General features: G+C 57.7%; 2 protein-coding genes across 2 annotated transcripts; both read left to right on the top strand.

The window, feature by feature from the left end:
* Positions 1 to 3,262: 3,262 nt before the first annotated feature.
* LOC127596186 (tetraspanin-31-like) lies at positions 3,263 to 9,457 on the top strand. Its single transcript, XM_052058384.1, has 6 exons — positions 3,263 to 3,462; positions 4,456 to 4,623; positions 4,699 to 4,779; positions 5,016 to 5,156; positions 5,781 to 5,891; positions 6,955 to 9,457. Exons 1-6 carry the CDS (start codon positions 3,400 to 3,402, stop codon positions 7,027 to 7,029), a joined length of 639 nt encoding a protein of 212 aa, XP_051914344.1. The 5' UTR covers positions 3,263 to 3,399; the 3' UTR covers positions 7,030 to 9,457.
* A 2,712-nt stretch (positions 9,458 to 12,169) lies between these two features.
* LOC127596181 (E3 ubiquitin-protein ligase MARCHF9-like) lies at positions 12,170 to 19,368 on the top strand. The gene is made up of 4 exons (XM_052058376.1): positions 12,170 to 13,464; positions 17,056 to 17,211; positions 17,473 to 17,665; positions 18,576 to 19,368. The coding sequence occupies exons 1-4, from the start codon at positions 13,108 to 13,110 to the stop codon at positions 18,905 to 18,907; spliced, it is 1,038 nt and encodes a 345-aa protein (XP_051914336.1). The 5' UTR covers positions 12,170 to 13,107; the 3' UTR covers positions 18,908 to 19,368.
* Positions 19,369 to 19,567: the final 199 nt, after the last annotated feature.

Raw genomic sequence — 19,567 nt, 5'->3', positions numbered from 1 at the left:
TCCAGCAAAGGCGCTATAGGCGGTCAATGGCCCGCCGCTCGGCGCCGTGCGCGGCCACGTCCGCCCAGGCGCCTCTCTTTTGCCTCAACGAATCGGCGCTGGCGCAGCAGACGTGACACATCAAAGATCTTTGATCTAGGACGCCAGCTAAGCTAGCCTAGCCCAGACGACGGCTAAGCTAGTAGTACAGACGGGCACGCTCTCCGCTAATCCGTATGTTTCTTTTCTTTTCTTTTTCTGTCCAGGTATCTATTTTCTACTCCAATAGTAGTCTCGTCCACAGAGTCTTTTTTCGTCCCACCGGGGTTTAGCTCGTGTGATTATAAAGAGAGCAAAATCTCACATTCATTTTGGTGCCCGTGCGGCATTTTCACAGCCGTGTCCGGCGTCCGTCTGACTGTCACCCCGCGTGAGTGGAATCATGGCCGAAATCAAAGACTTTTTGGGTGGCGGGGCGTGGCGCCGGATTCCTTAGCGTCCGTGACATTGCGCAGCCCGATTCAGGCGCAATCGTCGCGAAGCCCTCAATGGCAGGCCTCCGAACGCAACATCGCCATGTCAAATTTTCGCCACATCGTCAAATCGGTGTGTCGCGACAATCGGGCCGTATTTCCAATGCACTCGGATCACACCCGCAATGCAAAGAGAAGAAAAAGGCGGCATTTCTATTTTTAGTCCGCGGCGTTTGAAAAGGAGCAAAAGCGGCCGCCGCTCCGACGACGACGCGTCCGCCTCTCGAAAAAAAGGCTTTGATGTGACATCCGAGGATGCATGCCACGCGCCATCGTCTCGATCGCTCTGCCTGCGTGCCGCCCCCTCCCCCCGCTGTGCCCAGTTAGGCCTCGCACCGAATACAAACGAGCCGTTGGATCAAGGGGACACGCGCGCCGTTCAAAGGAAGGCAAAATTGCTCGAGAAGCATCCGTGTCGGCCAAATTGAATTGAGAAGCCGGATCAAGTGCCCTAGGAAGGGGTGGTGGTGGGGGGGAGTCTGGGCTTGTTCAGCTGCGATTTGCCACCCTTCCCATCGCACGATCCCTCAAAAGTTGCGGTCCTACCCCCAAATTGCTCCCGTCGACTTTTTTAACGAGAGAGGATGAGAAGTGACGCAAGTGCGCAGAGGAGGTACAATTCAACGGCGCGCCTGTGCAAGAGGAAGTGGCTTTGAGAGCGGTCGCGCAGCGGCAGACAGGAAGTCGGTAGGCCGCCCGTCACTCTCCTCCTCCTGCTCCCGCAGGTCGTCGCTTTGTCCGCCGGAGATATAGCAGTATAAAGTATAGATAGTCCTGTCAGCCATCGGCTCGGCCCCGAATCTTCAAATCCAACTCGGAGTCGACTTTGTTGCTTTCGACTAAAAGCTGCTGAATTTCTCCATGGCGGTCGCGTCTCCTTCTGCCACGTCCCACACGGGGACTCTGCGGATCTTCCAGCGAGGCGCCGCTCTTCCATTTCGTACACTTGACCGGGATCGAGCATTTCCCGTCCCGGGATGAGCTTGGTCTTTTTTGTTTTCCATGTGCGATTGTGCTCGACTATTGTCACGACTCAAAGTGCGCCCTTGGCCAGATGGCCCATGAAAAAGCCGCCGTTTGTGGCTTTCCCGCGGAGCCAAATGAGGCTTTTCGACGGACTCGTTGATGCTCGGGTGCTCCAGATGATCGACGTGCCACGCTTGAGTGTTGGCATGTTGCGTTTTCCATTTCGAGCGCGTGCGATTGCATTGTGATGTGCGCGTGTCGCTCTGAAGAGGCGGATTAGGTCAGGCGGGTTCCAGCCAAAAGCCACAGAGTGGAGCTAACGCACGCTTCGCCGTCGCATTGCACCGCGCCTCCGCACACACGCGCTATTTTGCCCCCCTCCCAAAAAATGTAAATACATTGATAAATGGAGAGCATATTCAGGAGCGGCTTACCTTCGATACTGCGCAGGTAATCTCTGAGGCCCGAGCGCAGCTGCGGATCCGAGACCCTTTCCAGCTGCTTGGAAAGTCTGCCGATGCCAGCGCAGAGCGCTTGGTAGCGCTTGACCTCCGCTTTGATCGGGGCCGAGTGGAGCGATTTGCCGTTGCCGCTCATCGTCGGGCGCGAGGACGCCTCGGCTCGCCGGGGCCCATGGAAACGCCGGAGCGACTGGCAAAACGGGTCTCGCTGTTTGGTCTCAGAGCGTCCTGCGGCGGTTGAGCTCAACTGAACTCACTTCCTCGTCTCTCAGCCGAGCTTGACGGCTCGCGACGCTCCTGCGGTTCAAAGCGTGACTCTCGCAGAGCGTCGCCCTCACTTCCTTTGTCAGCAACCGCCGATAGGAAATGTGCTCCGCCTGCACTTGTTGCGTGTCCCGATTACGGGCGGCCGGGTGGAAGTCGCGGACGGTTTTGAGGCAGGAAGGACTCTCTTCGCCGACACGTGTCGTACAATTACGGAAAATACAGTGGCATACGGGAGGTGGCTTAATTTCTTGCAAGGCAATCCGCACAGTCAGTAATCCGAGGATTCGCAAAAGTGGAGAGGGGACGCGACGACGAGGCGTCTCCGCGCCCCTGTTCAAAAGGCCGGCTTCTTGCGATTTGCGAAAAGAGCTCATTGGAAACCCGTTCTTCGACACGACTCAAATGAAAAAGAAACAGATGGGGGCAGAAAGAGAAACAAATGACCCGAACTTGTGGTTTTGTTGAATGTTGATGAACGGAGCAGCGACTCGAATTGGGGCTGCCGCAAGGAGTTTGCTCCCAAAATGAGCGGGTGCTTGAGCACCGCCTAGTGTCCGTGTGCGCACGGGCCCGCTGCGGGGAAGGAGGCTCTTGCTCCGGCGCGGGCTATTTTGCTCTTTGGTGAAGGGGGATTGGAAGTCGGGTCTTGACCCGTTGCAGACGGCCATCGCTCACGGCGCGGCGAGACGCTCAGCAGAGTGAAAAGGGGGAGTGCTGTTGAGAAACATGACACGAGAAACATATCGATCATATTTGAGGGGGCAAGCAGGAGGATACGAAGTGGAGTGGAAGAGAGAGAGGCGTGACATGTGAAATATAGTGTTGGTGGCACAAGATTTATTTGAGGGGGCCAGGCCCCCCTCTTCCCTCCGCCTCGACCAGGCCCTGCTTTGAAATCGCAAACCTTCCATGAAATTCCAACACTTGCCTTGAAAGTATTCCACCTACTTTTGTCCCACCATAGGTACGCATACAAACACGTCGTGCTTGCAGTCCCCCCCCCCCCAAAAAAAAAAAAAACGTAGCCGAAGAGGAAAAGGACGGTTGCCTCCGGTCACGTGCTCGCGTGACGTCACGCCCGCCGCTGACGTCACGTTCGCTCTCCGCCCTCGTCAGAAGACAAGCCGAGAGCCGGCGAGCGCTCCTTTTATTTGGCCTTCCGACGGTCGCCCGGCCGAGCCGAGAGAGCCGCGATGGTCTGCGGCGGCTTCACGTGTTCCAAGAACGCCCTGTGCTCCTTGAACGTCGTCTACATGGTGAGCGTCTCGGCGCTAGCTTTCTCGCCGCTAGCCGCCTTAGCCTCTAGCCCGGCTAGCAACCTAGCCGCGACGCAGAACAATGAGTCAGACATTGGCTTTTGTACCTCCACGTCTCCGTTTTGAAGTCAAACTCGGGGGTGGGGGGGCTTTGACGGCGCCAAACGCTTGAATGTGCCCGATGGTGTCAGCCTGCGAACTTTTACTCGGGAGGTTGGACGGGGTCGTCGCGACACATTTGGGAAAGCGACGCGCGCCACGGGCCCTCTTCATGCTGACACCCGTGCCGCTCCGCGGCCACGTTTTTAAGGCCGATTATTTGCGGAAGCGCGGTTATTATTGGCGTGTTACGTGCCGTCCCTCGACAGTAGCCAAAGCGGACATTGCGCGGCCTATCTCGGGGCCTGGGCGCCAGCACTGACTCGCCGACATGGTGTCATGTGGTCCAGCGTCACCAACGGAATGGCCGACTTGTTTATCGACCGCTGAGGTGCAAAATTGTCTTTGGATCGGCATCGCGCGAGAGGGCACTACGTCTGTCTTTCACCTCAAGTCACTTCCGCTTCGTATTTGAAGAATGTTTTATTTTTTTCCCTCACTCACCATCTTAGGCTCGGGTTTGATTCCATTAGGCGCTTCTCGGTTGCCCGTAAAACGGTGCACGCCGGCTGTGTCGTCGTTCGAACAATGCCAAGAGCGAAGGAGATGCGCGTTACTTGGGATTCGGGAACGGGCGGCGTTCTGGACCAACTGGAGACGCTTAATGGAGGATTGGCTGTTCAAGCCGGTGTGATAAGGATTAGGATAAGTGTGTATACCTGACACCATCTGACATGGTCAAAAACAAAACCCCATCTGAAGTTTTGAGGTCAAGTTGCAACTGGATGATGTCATCGGTCAGCGAGAGAAAAAAGTCGCTAACGGGTTGAAATGGGGGGGGGGGTGAGCGGGCCGGCGGCTCTCGCTAAGTCGCCGTCTTTGTGCGCCGCGCAGCTGGTGGGCCTGCTGCTGATCGGCGTGGCGGCGTGGGGGAAGGGCTTCGGCCTGGTCTCCAGCATCCACATCATCGGCGGCGTGATTGCCGTGGGCGTCTTCCTCCTGCTCATCGCCATGGTGGGCCTGGTCGGAGCCGTTCGCCACCACCAAGTCCTGCTTTTCTTCGTATCCTTTGCCCGCCTGGGCCGCCGCAAATTCAGAGCGCTGGCGCTTTGCTTTCTTTGACGCCCGCCTCGCCAGTACATGGTAATTCTTTTCATCGTCTTCCTCTTTCAATTTGGAGTCTCCTGCTCCTGCCTGGCGATGAACCGCAGCCAGCAGGTGAGTCGCCTCGGCCTCCGTCCCTTCTCCTTTCGGCTTTGGGAGGAAGTTTTTGTGCTGGGCGTTTGCCGTCTCGGTTCCTTTTATTTGGCATCGCGATACCCCTTACGGAGCGGTTTTTCATACATCTCTTGTTGTAAGCAAAGACGAGAGGCGACTTTTCTCAAGGCGTTGCCGACGCACTCGCTCTCCGTTTGATTGTCCGAGGCCGAGACCCCCTTGCTCTGTGTTGGCAGGAAGCGCTTTTGAACTCCGCATGGGGGATGTTGGAGAACAACACCAAGACGGACTTGGAGAGTCAGCTCAACTGCTGCGGGCTGCTCGACGTGGCCAGCAAGCGAGCGCAGTTTGAGCAGGACGTGCAGAGCTGTCCCGCCGTAAGTCCCGCGTTCGCGACTTGACCTTGCTCCGTCCGGCCACTGAACACTTGGCGCTTTGCCCCCAAAATTGGCCGCGGGCCGCTCACCCCGGCACCCAAACTCTCGCCCTTTCCGAGCAATATCCGGGAAATGAGTATTTACGGCGCATGCCCCGAAATCTTCGACCAGTGTTTGAGCCCGTATCTTGCCGTGCGGCGGAGGTTGGCAAGTCGACTGCTGCAGTTTTTGGCCAAAGTTCATTCAGTGTTGCAAACAGACATTCCCAAATGTTTTTTCTTTGCAAAGAGGAGTTGTTGTTTTTTGCCACCATCGAACATGTTTGAAATGTCTTTGCGATGGAGAAACTGTTTGTCGAACATATTTGCAACCTTGAAGGCTCCTCGATGACAAAGCATCGGCGGCACGCGCTTGCGAACCGCCGCCGCCGAGTGGATACGGGCGGGTCACCAAAAAGGCGCCGCTCGATGAATGGCGGCTCAAGAGCGCGCAAATGTCGCCCCCCCCCTTTAGCCGCACGGTTTGTCCCGGTGGCCGGAGCCAAGCAAGTAGGCGGCGTTTGAGCTCAGCTGACAGCTTGCCGCCCAAAATCCTCATCCGCTTTTTTTGTGTCTTGGACGGCAGTTATGCAAGAATACGAGTTCATGCTACACCTGCGGCGACATGATGCTGCACCACGCCAGCGAGGCTCTCAAGATCCTGGGAGGCGTCGGCCTCTTCTTCAGCTTCACCGAAGTGAGCGGCACCCGTGCGCACCGCGCCCCATCTCGGGGACCCACGCTCCAAAGCGCCGGCCCATCCCATCCGTCTTTGTCGATGGAGCGCTTTTGCGACAGAACAGCTCACATAAAATAGCAAAATAATTCAACGTGAGACACGGAGAGTCGTGCCATCGTAAGCACACCATTTGGGATTTGAAGCGGTTTGCGATGCCAGAGGAGAGAATCCAAACGTCCTCTCGCGGTGAATCGAAGCCCTGGCGCTGAAAATGCGCCCGCGTCTGCTACGAGCTCAGTTTCCAAGTCAACAAGAAGCTGTAGCGTCCGTTGACAAAGAAGAGATGGGCTCACTTGTCCTGCCTCGTGTTAATCCGCCTCAATTTCAAGTTCCAAACGGGCATCCACGCAGATGGTCCCAACGGCGCCCGCATCTCCGCTGATCAAAACGGGGCCGCCCGTTACAGGCGCCATCGATACCGACATCGCTCGCAATCAAAATGGCCGTCGGTACACGCCTGTGCGCTGCCGAGAAGGCGCGGCCAAAAAAGCGTCGGTGTTGCGTCCACGCAAAGGACGGCAAAGACCGCATCGGACAGGGCTAGGGAACTCCAGTTCCTGGGGAGCCACGTCCTGCCAGTTTTCGATCCCTCCCCACTCCAACGCACCTCATTCAATTGTTGATTATTTCAGGCCTGGACAGGGCTTGAAGTAGAGAGGGATCAAAAACGGCCAGGACACGGCTCTCTTGGAAGTGGAGTTCCCTACCCCACACAAAGCCGACCAAGCTCTTGGCGACGGCCGCCAGTGACGGCGCCATCTTGGATTTTTGCCCCTCTGGCCTCTCCCCAAAATGGCTGCCCTCCGCTTTGTTGCAAATGAGCGCTCGCGCTCACGGTCTTGGGTCGGGGATGCTCCAACGGAGACTCTGGCCATTAAGAGCGCGGTTGACTCGAAACGGGTCAGGCCGACAACCCGAAGTGTCTCGCTAACCGGCGAATGTTTGCGCGCGTGGCAAATGTCGTTTGCCCCCAGAGGTGACCTTTGGCAGCTGACTTTGATGAGTGTCCTCCCTCCTCCAGATTCTGGGCGTTTGGCTGGCGGTGCGCTACAGGAACCAGAAGGACCCGCGAGCGAACCCGAGCGCTTTCCTCTAAGCGCGTCCCTGCGCTCGGGCGGCGCGGCGCGGGACCGGCGCCCTTTACGACACACCGGTACACCGCGCCGCCGACGCGAGAACGCGCCTCCTCCACCCGAGGCCGAGAAGCCACCCGAGCTCAAGCCTGGGCGCCGAGGCCCCCTCGCCCGTAACGCCGCACCTCGAAATGTTCTGCGTGACGAGACCGCGACGGGGCGTGTCCAACAAAACGGCCGCCATCTTTGTGGAATCTTCTCAAAGGGCGCGGAATGGCCGCCATGCGCGCGTCCTCTTGGACTGCCCGCGTCTCGCCGCTCGTCTCGCTTTTGCGTGAGATGGGAAGAAATCACTGCAAAGTGGCTCGGGAGGGCCCTTGCCCTCAAATTGCCCGCGGCCTTGCAATTTGCACCTCTCCACTTTCTGTTGTGCTTCATGAAATCGGACTGATGATCGCGGGTGATTATTGAGGCTGAAATCGTCAGGACACCAAACCGCAATTGCTCAAAGTGGCCATTTTACGGCAAGTTTGAAACGGCCGACGCCTTTGGACGCTTGTCCGAGCCGCGCCGGCTTCTGGGTGGACTTGGTAGCCATGCATCGCAGCGGGTGACTGGCGCTCCCTCGGGGAATCTAATTTCAAGGCATTTGATGAATAGATGAGAAAATGTCCTGACGGGGGAGGGGCGTTCTCCGGGTTTCAAATTTGCTGTTGGTGGCGTTAAAGGGGAAGCCAAGTCAAAAATGGTCTTCACAACAGCGCGGTCAAAAGATGAAATTAGGATTCATATTGCGCTACCAATTTGCCACAAAATGGCCGCCCCTGAGATGGATTTGAAAAAACGGATGGGTCTGGTTTTGCTGAACTCGTACTGCATATAACGCAATGGAATGGGACTTGTGGGGGCGCACAGAACGTAGTCCTGCAAACAACACTTGACTTCCCCTTTAAGGGATCAAAAGCGAAAAAATGGTTTCTTTTCCGTGACTTGGGCTGTCCGTTGGTTGTCTGAATCATTCCAATTTTGAAGTGTTACTTGTACTCGTCTCGAGGCGGCTCGTTCCCGACCGCGCTTGACATCTTGACTTGCCCGCCATCTTTTGTTTCCTCGCGTCGCGTCGCCTCTTCCGGTGATGAGGGAGGAAGCGATCGGAACTGCGGATGCGCGTCCCGCGTTTGCGATCATTCGTTCAATTTGCCGTCCCGAATCACGACAAAGCCGTTCGAACTGGACATCTTCCTTGCACAAGTTGCCGGGAGATGCAGCCTTTTTACAGACATTAGTGTGTGCGTGTGTGTTACGTTGCTATTGAACCCGTGATTAGACGATGAGTTGCCAAGCCAATGGCGTTCAAATATTTATGAACTGCAGCTGAGCCAGCCGTCACATGATGTTGGAACTCCAACGGACCGCGGACGTGATCTTGTACATAGAGTAAACGTGCTGTCGCGCGACGCCGTCGCTTTGCACGCTACGTCCCGTCGGGCGGCCCCTTTTTGACCCCTTTCTGAAGCGTCGCAAGTGGCCCGAGTTTTAGCCGTTCATTGTCACCTTCTCCGTTTGGTCGTCAAGCGGCGCTTGCGGAATGAAGTCCTTGCGCCGCTTCTCCACTGGATGGCGCCAGGAGGGCTAACAACCACCTTTGTCCTCATTCCCCGCGTGGCCGTGCGCAAACATCGGCGACGATCATCGTCTTGCGTTCATGCCGCGGAAGCCCCTGACCTTGATATCGCTTTGACGGCCAACTCTTGCGCTTTGCCCGGTCACGCGCCGGACAGGCTTTGGCTTCACTCGCACACTTTTGGCTTTTGAAAACATGGCCGAGGCCTTCATCTTGTCTTCTTTTTAGTTGAAATGGGTTGAAGTTTTCTTTTTGACCAGACAGTGGATTTTTTGGGGGAGGGGGGGCGGTGAAGACCGGAGTCACCGAACTCCAAAAATCCGTCTCGGTCGGGCCATTGGATGGGCTCGACTTTCTTGTGAAATGGGACCGTCTGTGTCAGCACAGGTGACATTTCTTCCCTCTCCACATAAACGAGAGGAGCCGCTGCGGGCGTCCGCGCCGCTATGAAAAGAAAGCCCGGCTACCTTCGGCGGAACGGCGACGGCAGCCATGGTTTTTCGTGGCGTAGCCAATTTTGTTGTACAGCGCGGCGAGGCCTCGCCTGCGCTCCTTTTTCGTCTTCGGCTTTTGTCCTTTAGCGCTCGTCGGTGTTGTTTGAGAAATGCTTTGTGCAAATGTGTTTGTGAAAAATGTCGCAGGTCTATTTGAAGTTGTCTTTGATGACCTTTGACCTTGGAGATGAGATGAGCGTACACTTTCATTCCGTGGCTTACTTGAACTTTTTTGCCGCCGCCGCCGTTTCTCCCCTGGCCTTGTGCCGTTGCATCCCCCGCCGTCTTTTGGGGACGTCTGATTTTACAAATAAATTTTCACCTTGGTCCGTATGTTTGGAGCGTCTCTTGCTTTTTGTATGCGTCACGTTACTTGTGAATAGAAAATATCAATGACGTGCCGCGTTGTGAGCTGCTATTTCTGCCCTCTCAAAGCAAGAGTCGTCAACACGCACGCCACGGACCAGGATAGAGCGCAAATGGATCGGCGTGATGTTTCTTCAGATGGTCCCTCAGATGAGCGTGGGCAGCAGAGGGAGATCTTCTACAATCTGCCGGGGAACCGCGAGTAAATCAGGACCCGCCCGTCGTCCTGAGCGTCGCCTGGCTTGAGCCGCTGTGAAAGCCGCGACCTCCGTGGCGCCGCTGCAACTCGCTGTCGGGTGTGCTTTTGGGCTACGAACGCTTTCCGACCAACAAGCGGGTTGGACCAAAACCTCCAGATGCCTCGTGAAATCAATTTTTCAGTCGGCGTTCGCATATTTGGTATTGGAGTGGTCAAAGTCATCCAGTTACGTGATGCTAGTGGCTAACGACACGTTGAACGAGAAACTCGTCAGGGTAACCTTATGGGAATGTCTTTTCCAAGAAAATCTCCATCGATGTTGTGGGTGTGGGGGGGGATGACGGCTCCTGAGGGCCCTGTGCCAGTCCCCGCCCCGCCATGCGGGCCCATATGCCGGCCGGGCACTCGAGCTGGCGGAAACTGGAAGATCGCAAAGAACCGGAGTGAGAAAGAGAGCGAGGTGGCCATCTGTCCTCTCTAAGCTTCAGGAGACTCTGCAAGCACGACAACCAAAAGGGTGTCGTCCTACTGCCCGACGTTGCGCCCCGTGAAATCTTGCCACCATTTCTTTTTTAGCTGAGGATTCTTTTTGTATAAGCGCTCGTGAAAAGAACGGCCTTCAGTCTACACGCAGCGCCTGCTAAAAGCTCCCCGCCCGAGGGCAACGTCTGACGCGCGCTCCTGCCTCGTCTACGCAGACGTTGAAAGGATCGAACGAGGTTCCCGATCAATAATCTCTTTGATGCGCACCAGGGCAAAATAACAACCACCTTGACCTTCTGAGTGACGTCTTTTGACAGCCCCCTACCCGCCCCCTTCTATTGGAGCCGGCGACACAGACGGCAGCGCGAGCGGTTCGCTTTCGGGATGGCGATGGAAGTCGTTCTCGCCGCTCTGCAAATTGTTCTCGTCACGGAGGAAAGGCAAACGGCTCAATAAGGCCCATCCGTCATGAAACGGAGCAGCAATGCTTGCTTGTCAGGGAGCAGGCCGGCGTGTGCGTGCAAATGTGGGGGGCGGGGGGGGGGTGCAGCTGCGAAATGTGGCCGCCACCTGTTTCCTCAAGAGTGTCATCAAATGATGAATGCGCTGAGCTGAGGCTCCAATCGATGCCTTCGTCTCCGGAGCCGTAAGATGAGATTGCCCTTTGACCCCTTTTGGGGTCGTTTTGTTCGGGTTGTTTCGGCCCGTGGCTCTCGGGAGCCGGATTTACGTGGGCGGGTCCCGCAGCCCAAATGGAGAGCGCTGGAGAACCCGCGGCCTGGCTTTGGTTCTCCTCTTTGAAATGGCTCTTTGAGTCACCCACTTGTGAGCTGCAGGGATTTGGATCACCTCTGTCATGATTGTGTTTGTGACCAGCAGGTGGCACTCTAGGGCTCCCCCCTGCAGCGGCACACCTGTTGCTCGTTATCGAATTCTTGCTTTCAAAGGTGCGCACGTTGTGGTGGTAAAGAAGGAGCTGAGCCAAAGGGCGAAGCTCTCAATTTATCTAAGTTCCAACCCTCATCTATGGTCACGAGTTATGGGTCGCGACGGAACGAACGAGATCCCGGAGACAAGCGGCCGAAATGAGTTTTCTCCACAGGGGTCTCCCCGAGAGATGAGGTGAGAAGCTGGGCCATCCGGGAGGGGCTCAGAGTCGAGCCGCTTCTCCTCCGCATCGAGAGGAGCCCGATGAGGTGGCTGGGGCATCTGATTCGGGTGCCTCACTGGTGAGGTGTTCCGCCGGGAGGAGACCCCGAGGACACGCCGGAGAGACTATGTCACCCAGCTGGCCTGGGAACGCCTCGGGATCCCCCGGGGAGAGGTGGAAGAGGTAGCTAGGGAAAGGGAAAGTCTGGGCTTCCCTGCTATAGCCGCTGCCCCCGCAACCCGGCGTCCCGGCACGACCACTCGGGGTCGGCTCATTGTTTGTTTTTGTTCTAGTCATGATTGTGTTTGTGACCAGCAGGTGGCACTGTAGGGCTCCCCCTGCAGCCGCACACCCGTTGGTCATTAAGGTCATTAGTGCTTGAACAGGACTCCCAGCCCGACCGCTCATTGTCGGCTCATAGTTGCTGTTTGCTCTTGGCTACTGTCATGTTTGTTTGTTGCCGTCAGGTTTGTTTTGGTCATTTTTCTGTTCTTGAGGTTTTAGCTTCTGCTGCGGTTTTGTTTGTTACTTTGGATTCGTTTTGTTCTTGGATTTAGTTTTCTGTTTTAATACAATTCATCAAGTACAACCTGCTCCTCCCTCCTGCCTGCTCTTTGGGGTCCACCACCACCAACACCTTGCACTTTTGTTTTAGTCATGGTGTCAGTTTGATACTTTGGCTTCGTTTATTTTTTGGGACTTTGTTTTGGATTCCATTGTCTCTGTATTCCATCAATACAAAACACTTCAAGTCCGCCCTGCTCCTCCGTCTTTTTGGGGTTCACAACCGCGCAAAACGTGTCAACATCAAAAGGGCGATGCAGGAGGCAGGGCAGAGCACGCTTTGTAATTGGCGGGGCGGGGGGGGGCGGTCAGCACCGCGGACAGCGCCCTCTCAACAAGCCGACCTCCCCTCGGAAGGCTTCATCTGCGCTCTCGACAGAAAAGAAATTCGATTTGAAAAAAAAGTCCCGCGTTCTCCGGCAGGATGCCAGCAGGCTGGTTCCGGAAGTAGCTGCTCGGGCGAGCGACCATTTGGAGGAGGGGAAGCGAGCGAGCAGCATCCTGAACGGCAGCGTCGACGCTCCTGGCGTGGCGTTGTTGTCGCGGGACGCCGTCTTTCGAGGACGCCTTGGGTTCTTGTTGTTGTTGTTTTTTTTGGGGGGGGGCGGTGCTGGGGCGTTGTTTCGTTTTTGTATTTTCGTGGCCGCCCTTTCGCCTTCTTCCTCCTCGGATGGCGGGCGGGGAGCAGCGCACACGATCGTCTTTTGGGGAGGAGATGGAGTGAGAAAGCGAGCGGCGGCGTTTGGGCCCGACTCTTTTGTTGTCCGGAGGGCGCTACGCGGCTCGCGAGCCCCGCTCGCTCGGGCCCGCCGGGCTCTTTCGTCGGATGACGACCGCGGCCCGGGCTCGCAGATGTGAGCGCGCAGATGGCGTCGGCGTCGGCGTCGCTCGGTGTTCCGCTTCGGCCGGCGAGCGTGTCGGCTCGTCGTTCTCTCGCTTCGCCATCGCCATCGACGCCGCCGTCGCCAGCCGCTCGCCGCGCATCGACGCCGGCCGTCTCGTTTCGCTTCGGGCTATTTTTTTCGGACTTGCTTTTTTCTTGGGGGGAGCGGGAGGGGGGTCGAGGCCGATGACATGGCGAGCGCCCTGTGAGGGACGGACGCCGACTTTCGGCACGCGCACGCCAGCAGCGGCTCCTTTTTCGGCCGCCACCGAGCGCAGAGCGTAAACAGGCATCGTATGGGCGTGCGCGAGCGCGCGCGCGCGTAGCGGCCCAGCAACATGTTCAAGTATCGGATCCGCATGTTTCTCAACGAACTGAAAGTGCTGGTGTTGACGCGATCCGAATCGAGCCCGTCCGGCAACGGCGGCTCCTCCGAGCTCTCGGCGGCCGCCATGCGCGGCTTGGGGGTGGGCATGGGCATGGGGGGCTGCGGCTGGCCGCCCTTCGTCGACTGCCGCTCGCGCAACGACGACGAGGACTACTACGGCCGCGGCGAGCCGCGGCCGCGCGGCCTGCGGGCCTCGGACGACAAGGAGCCCAAGGCGCAAGTGGGCCTGGACGCCGTCTCGCTCGCCAGCACCGCCAGCGGCCTGCGGAGCCCCCAGTGCAGGATCTGCTTCCAAGGCCCCGAGCAGGTACCGTAGCGCACGCGTGCGTCCCCGCCGAGCGCTTCGTCTGGCCTTTCTTTCTCCTGCGAGCTGACGAGTTTCGGAAGCGCGCTTGAAAACCACAGAGCGGTTGAACCGCACGCCGCGGTGGCTTACGGTTCGCGTTCTACCGCGGTAAGGGGTGACCCTTTTCAAACGTGGGAGGTCACGTCCAAAGTTGGACGAAGCGGCTCCCATCCTTTGACGAATCAAAAGTACTCGCTCCGTCACTAACTAAATCCGCGCGTTCACAAAAGAGCGCAATCGCGGCACTGGTGGCGGATGCTGCTTCGTCAAGGAGGGGAAGCTCATCCTCAAACGTGCCCGTTGATTTCGACGTCACTTCTCGTCTCCGTTCTTTTTTCTGTCACCCCGTCAGGCCAACAAGGCGTATTTTCCAGAGACTTAACTGTGGCGATTGGTGCAAGTCGCTCTGCCCACGCGAGCAACTACTGTACACTAAAACACACCGGAAATAAAAGATTAATCTGTCGCTCGTCGTTTTCAACAAAGGGAGTGTCGCTCGGATGATTAGAAGAATTCAGATTCCGAAAACTTGTATTTATCCCCGTGGGGGGAAGAGAGAAGTTGAAAAATGCTCCCGCGGATGCCGACAGCAAAAGATCGCTTATTGGCTCATTTTGCTGTCAATCAAGCAGAGAGCTGAGCGTCCGATGGGCGGGACAAAAGCAGCGTTTATCCAATGACTCGTCTCGTTCGGTTTCCCCAGAGTGGGACAAATAAAGGAGATCTTATCTGATTTGGAACAAAAGTTGAGCGTGTTGTAGCGCACATTTAGCACAATCGCCTCTGCATGGGACCCCCCCCCCCAGAAAAAAGGATCGGCGTCAGCGTCGCACCAATCGTCCGTCAGCGCCAGATGCTCCATTTGAGCCCATTTTGGGGAAGCGACCCAAAAGATGGGCAAAGCAAAGTCGTCAGTCCGTCCGTTTTCTCACCGATTCTTTTTCTTGCTGTTTTGTGAGCCAGCGGTTTAAAAGGTGCGCGGGGGCGCTTTGAGCCGTCCTTAACGGACAGCCAGTGGAAGGTCCGCGTCCCGGTTTGCCCTTCGGCCTCACCAGGACGAGAATGTCCGCTCACTGCGCGGGGGCTCGCCCCGGGGCACGTTGCAACGAGTAAGGCGCTTCCCAATACCGGTCTGGCGAGTGTATCACGAGGAATGCTCGGCCCAAGGCTCTTCGTCCTCAGCCGTGAGAGCCTTCGGCGCGCTTGCGGAGCCGCTCGTCAGCTGTGCCGAAAGGCTCCTTGTGGTTCCGTCTTACTTGTGACGACCAAGCGCGTCCTCGGAAGCTGGATCTCAAGACTGTCCGAGGCCTTTGGGCCTGTGTTCCGCCTTCCGTCGGTCTGCAACTCGGGCCGGGTGTCCCAGTGCGCCGTTTGTCATCCTCGGCATGAAGACAAGTCGGCGCACTCATGGTTTTGCTGTTGCGCCTCCTAGTGGCTCCCAAAGCGGCTCCTAAAGCCGCCGTATCCCGGGTGCCCCAAAACCCGGCTGCTGCTCCTTGATTGGGAAGGCACGCCCGACGCCCACCGGAGGTCCTTCCTGCCGCCGCCGCCGCTGCTGTACGACATTTCTTATTTGGGCCGCTCGTGGGACGCGTCACTGGTGAGGCACAAGTGCGCGCCAGTTGACAGCTGCTTATCTCCATCGATTTGTCGTCGTTTGAAAGCTCGCAAGAGCGGCGGCGACATCCCGTCAGCATGGCAACAAAGCAGGCTGGCCAATAAGAAGGAAGGTGGTGAGAATGAGTCACGAGCCAGGGAGCGGCACGGCGCCTCGCTCGCAGCTCTCTCTGCCGTCATCCCAGAAAGCCGTCGTGAGTTTTGCGCCGTCGGCTTTGTCCACATTTCCCGGCCCAAACGCACACGCAAGTCGCATCCTTGGCCCAAATGTCGGCCCGCGTGCCCAAAGGCATCAAGCGGCGGCAGATGCACCTGAAGACCGAGACGCCGCTTGGAAACGCTGTGGGGGGGGCAGATGGATCTTTCCATTTCTGTCAAGCCCCCATACCCCCTCCCATGCGCATACGTGTCCTTGCGCACCATCTGCCTCATTGTGTGCGTCTCCGTTGCTCGGCGCCAGCGCTTCCAAAGTTTTGGACTCGGGCCTTTCTCGGCCGACCTGGACGGGAGGGCCCGAGCCTCCAAATGAAGGCAACGTGACACGTGAGCGGCGGGCGCAAAATGAGCTCAGCCGAGGTGCCGCCCGGCCAAAACGGCTCCGTGACCCACTTATGGCTCGCAAAGCCGTCGCTTGAGAATTGGCCGGCCACACACGACGGCGTCTGCGGTCGTGCCCCCGTTCAGAGGAGTGCCACGTTTTCTTGTCATTTCATCATTGAAGAGGTCACACGCTGGGGGGGGGGCGCTGTCAGTGGCCCAATTAGCCTTCCCTTGGGGGCCACGTGCGTCAGCCAGCTGAGGAAAAGCCTCCGTTTGGAAAAAAACAACACGGCAAGAAGTCATCGAAGCGTCTCCAATTCCATCGGGCACCAAGCGAACTGTACGAATCCCCCCCCGCCCCCCCCCCTGACGTTGAAGTTGAAGTGAGGTTTGGAGTGGGCGCTAAAGTCTCTTCACGGTCAGAAAATGGCTGTCGGCAGCTTCCTTCCGCAACAAGACAAACAAAAGCTCCGGAAGCCCGATGGCGCCAGGATGACTCACGTCTGTTGTCACGGCCACCATGGCGCTCTGGCCCAAAGTTGGCCGCGCCCCAAGATGCGTCAAGCTAACGGTCCGCAGCGTGGGCCGTGCCGAGCGGGAAGAATCCGACGTTTCCACCGAGAACGCGAGCCCACGTCCAAAACGCTGGGGAAGGCGCTGGAGTCGCGGCTGCCGATTGACACTCGCTCGGCGCGAAGGGCGTCGGCGTCATCGAGCAAGAGCTTATCGCCCCTCCAGCCTTGCGGACGGCAACGTTTGCGCTCGGTTTTTGGCGTCGGTCTGAAGCCCGCCGACAGGCCGTGGCTCCTGCTTCTTTCCGAACGGCCCCCGGAGTCTTCAACGCGGCGGCCCAGCTGGAAAACGTCGTCAACGGACCGACGGCGTTTTCCGGCGGCGACCCCGGGGGCCCCGTGGATGCGATGGTGACTCGCCGAGCTCATGGCGATACGTGGACTTGGCTGCATTCGCCTCAGCGCGTACAAGCTACCTCATCTCTTTTTTTGCCGCTTTTCGGCACTTTGCCACTGTCCCGCTCCATCCTGACCGGATGGTGGTGATTCTGTTTGCGACCACCAGGCGGCACCGTAGGGCCCAACCCTGCAGCTGCGCACCCCTTGCTCGTCATTCTTGCTTTCAAAGGACAACCGCTCAATGTGGGCTCATCGTTTGTTGGTCCCGTCACATTTCTGCTCTTGGTCGTTGCTTAGCTTCGGTCCTGGCTCGCTCTGATACTTTGGATTCTTTTTTGTTGTTGCTTTGGATTTAGTTTTCTCCGCGTATGAATACGAGTGGTCAAGTTGAGCCGGCTCCTCGCCCCCGCCTCCTTTTTGGGCCCCGGCGGCGGCCGGCACGGCGACGCGGATGTTTTTCCTGACCGTCTGCGGTCCCCCTTAGGGCGAGCTGCTGAGCCCGTGCCGCTGCGACGGCTCGGTGCGCTGCACCCACCAGCCCTGCCTGATCCGCTGGATCAGCGAAAGGGGCTCCTGGAGCTGCGAACTCTGCTACTTCAAGTACCAGGTCCTGGCCATCAGCACCAAGAACCCCCTGCAGGTACGCCATCCGCCGGGGTCTTCCCTCGCCGCCGCCGCCGCCGTCCACGCTTGGCTGTGAAATGGGAGCGGAATCTACCGCGTCGGGTAGAAAATGTGTTTACCGTTGAAAAGGTGGTCCGCCATCTTAAACGTACTTTGATGGAATAAGACCTTCGGGCCTAGCGCGAATGACTTATTGGGCCGTATGTTTGACGGAGGGCGGGGTTTGGGCGAGCGTTTTTGGCGCGGTCTGACCGTGTGCCGGTTTGCGTGGGCGCAGTGGCAGGCCATTTCTCTGACGGTGATCGAGAAGGTGCAGATCGCCGCCATCGTCCTGGGCTCCCTGTTCCTCATGGCCAGCATCTCCTGGCTGGTCTGGTCCTCCTTCAGTCCCTCGGCCAAGTGGCAGCGGCAGGACCTGCTCTTCCAAATCTGCTACGGCATGTACGGCTTCATGGACATCGTCTGCATAGGTAAAGTGCGACGGCAAACGCGACGCTGGCGCCTTCAAAGGCGCGCTGGGACGCCGGCGGAGAAGCGCGGCGCCGCCTTCCACTTTGTGCCAAAGTCTCATCACGCAGATCGTCTTTCTCCATTGAAATGAACGGACCTGCTCGGCCATGACTCCCTTCTAGTCTCCCCCCGACCCCCTAAAAATGTCACTTTTTTTTTTAATAAGAAAAATAGCACTCGACGCTTCGGTTTAGCCTGCGAGTAACGAAACCCCGCGTGCAATTGATGCCCATTGAATTGCTTTTTTTTGGGGGGGGGGGCACCCTAACCCTAACCAGCCAACTTCAATTTCAAATGGGTGTCTAGTCAGTGGGTTCTTTCAAATGACGAATCGGTGCGACACGGCCGACGACGTGACCGAGCGCCGATGCTGCCGCAAAGTTTTTTTTTTTTGGGGGGGTGGCGAGAGCGTTGGCTGCGGCTCTCGAGGTCACGCGAGGTCGGAGAGCGGCGGGTGGCGCGCGGGTAGGGAGCCCAACGGCGCGGCCCCTTCCCCGTCCCGGCGCTCATTGAGCGCTTTGCTCGCTTCCGACGCCCCGTCTCGGCAATTCGAAGCGCTTCGACCGGCCAAAGTCGCAATCCGACCGGCCCGAATCATGGACTGAAAGCCAGCGTGGGTCCGGATAAATGTCAAGACAGCCGGCCCGCAGATGGCGCCCAAGAGCCGAGAAGCAATTCGTGCTTTGTTGTCACCGCCGCCCATAGAAATGCGCTTGACTTGACTTGACACAAGCAAAGAGCGGCGCGCCACGTTTGTCAAAGTCTCGCGATGGCAAGATATCCAAACAAAGCCAAGAAAGACGTTTCTGAGAAGGCGCGTTGTGAGAAAGGCCACGGGTGACGGCTCCTCCTCGCTTTTCCCCCCCGCAGGCCTCATCATCCACGAGGGCTCGTCGGTGTATCGCATCTTCAAGCGATGGCAGGCCGTCAACCAGCAGTGGAAAGTGCTCAACTACGAGAAATCCAAGGACCCCGGCGAGCCGCCGAGCCTGGGCGGCAAGGCGGGGGCCCGGGGCGCCCGCGGGGGGGCCCCTCGCGTCCCGTCGGGCGGCGGCGCCGGCCGGGGCGGGAGGCTGAGAACTCTACTGAACCGCCAGTGCGGCTACACCGTCTTGCACATCCTCGGCCGACTGCGGCCGAGCCGCCCGCGCCTCGGCGCCGCCGCCAACCGGGAGGTGGTGATGAGGGTCACCACCGTATGAGACCTGGACCCCCCCCCGCCCGTTGTTCTCTTGTTTCCGACGACTCCAAAGGAGGCCGGAGGCGCCTTCCACGGAACGCATTCGCGGCAACAGGACCAAATAGGTCGAGTCAAGGCTCAAGACTGTCGGGATGCGCGCAGACATTTCTCTTTGGCTTGGCGTCTCCTCTTCTGCTTCTCTTTTCTACTCCGACGTCGATTTTGTACGGCGAAAGGAAGCGCGTCACCTTTGCCGACGCCGCCGTGTCAAATTCTTAATGGGAACGGGCTTCCTTTTCACTGCCGACGGCGAGAGGAAAAAAAACCCTCCGCTAGAAATGGACGAGACGTCATCTCCCCCCGCAATAAATCCATATTGTGTACATTTTTTGCATGACTATATGCTTTGATGGATCACGTAACACCACCACCTATTTGCTCTGTTTTCCAATGGTGCTTGGCAAAATAAACACTTTCAAAGCAGCCGCCAACTTCTTTTGCTCACTCGTGAGAAAGTCGGGGCAGGAGCGAGGCCGGATCAACATTTTTATTGGCTTGGATTGGGTGAACTTTCTTGTCAAATGTACCGTTTGTGCACAGATGAGATGTCTTCTAAATATAGATCTATTTTATAGCCAAGTCCCTCAGTAAGTGAGATAAATGAGCCTCGACTTTTCCGGGG

Source organism: Hippocampus zosterae, chromosome 2 (genome assembly GCF_025434085.1).
Source record: "Hippocampus zosterae strain Florida chromosome 2, ASM2543408v3, whole genome shotgun sequence".
In the NCBI taxonomy this organism is placed as follows: domain Eukaryota; kingdom Metazoa; phylum Chordata; class Actinopteri; order Syngnathiformes; family Syngnathidae; genus Hippocampus; species Hippocampus zosterae.
This window is presented reverse-complemented; position numbering and strand designations above follow the sequence as displayed.

Excerpts from the sequence above, each read along its gene's own strand:
- LOC127596181 (XM_052058376.1), top strand. The coding sequence starts at position 13,108 with ATGTTCAAGTATCGGATCCGCATGTTTCTCAACGAACTGAAAGTGCTG. Across the intron at positions 13,465-17,055 it reads GCTTCCAAGGCCCCGAGCAG|GGCGAGCTGCTGAGCCCGTG; the intron begins GTACCGTAGCGC and ends GGTCCCCCTTAG. Across the intron at positions 17,212-17,472 it reads GCACCAAGAACCCCCTGCAG|TGGCAGGCCATTTCTCTGAC; the intron begins GTACGCCATCCG and ends GCGTGGGCGCAG.
- LOC127596186 (XM_052058384.1), top strand. The coding sequence starts at position 3,400 with ATGGTCTGCGGCGGCTTCACGTGTTCCAAGAACGCCCTGTGCTCCTTG. Across the intron at positions 4,780-5,015 it reads CGATGAACCGCAGCCAGCAG|GAAGCGCTTTTGAACTCCGC; the intron begins GTGAGTCGCCTC and ends CTGTGTTGGCAG. Across the intron at positions 5,157-5,780 it reads ACGTGCAGAGCTGTCCCGCC|TTATGCAAGAATACGAGTTC; the intron begins GTAAGTCCCGCG and ends CTTGGACGGCAG.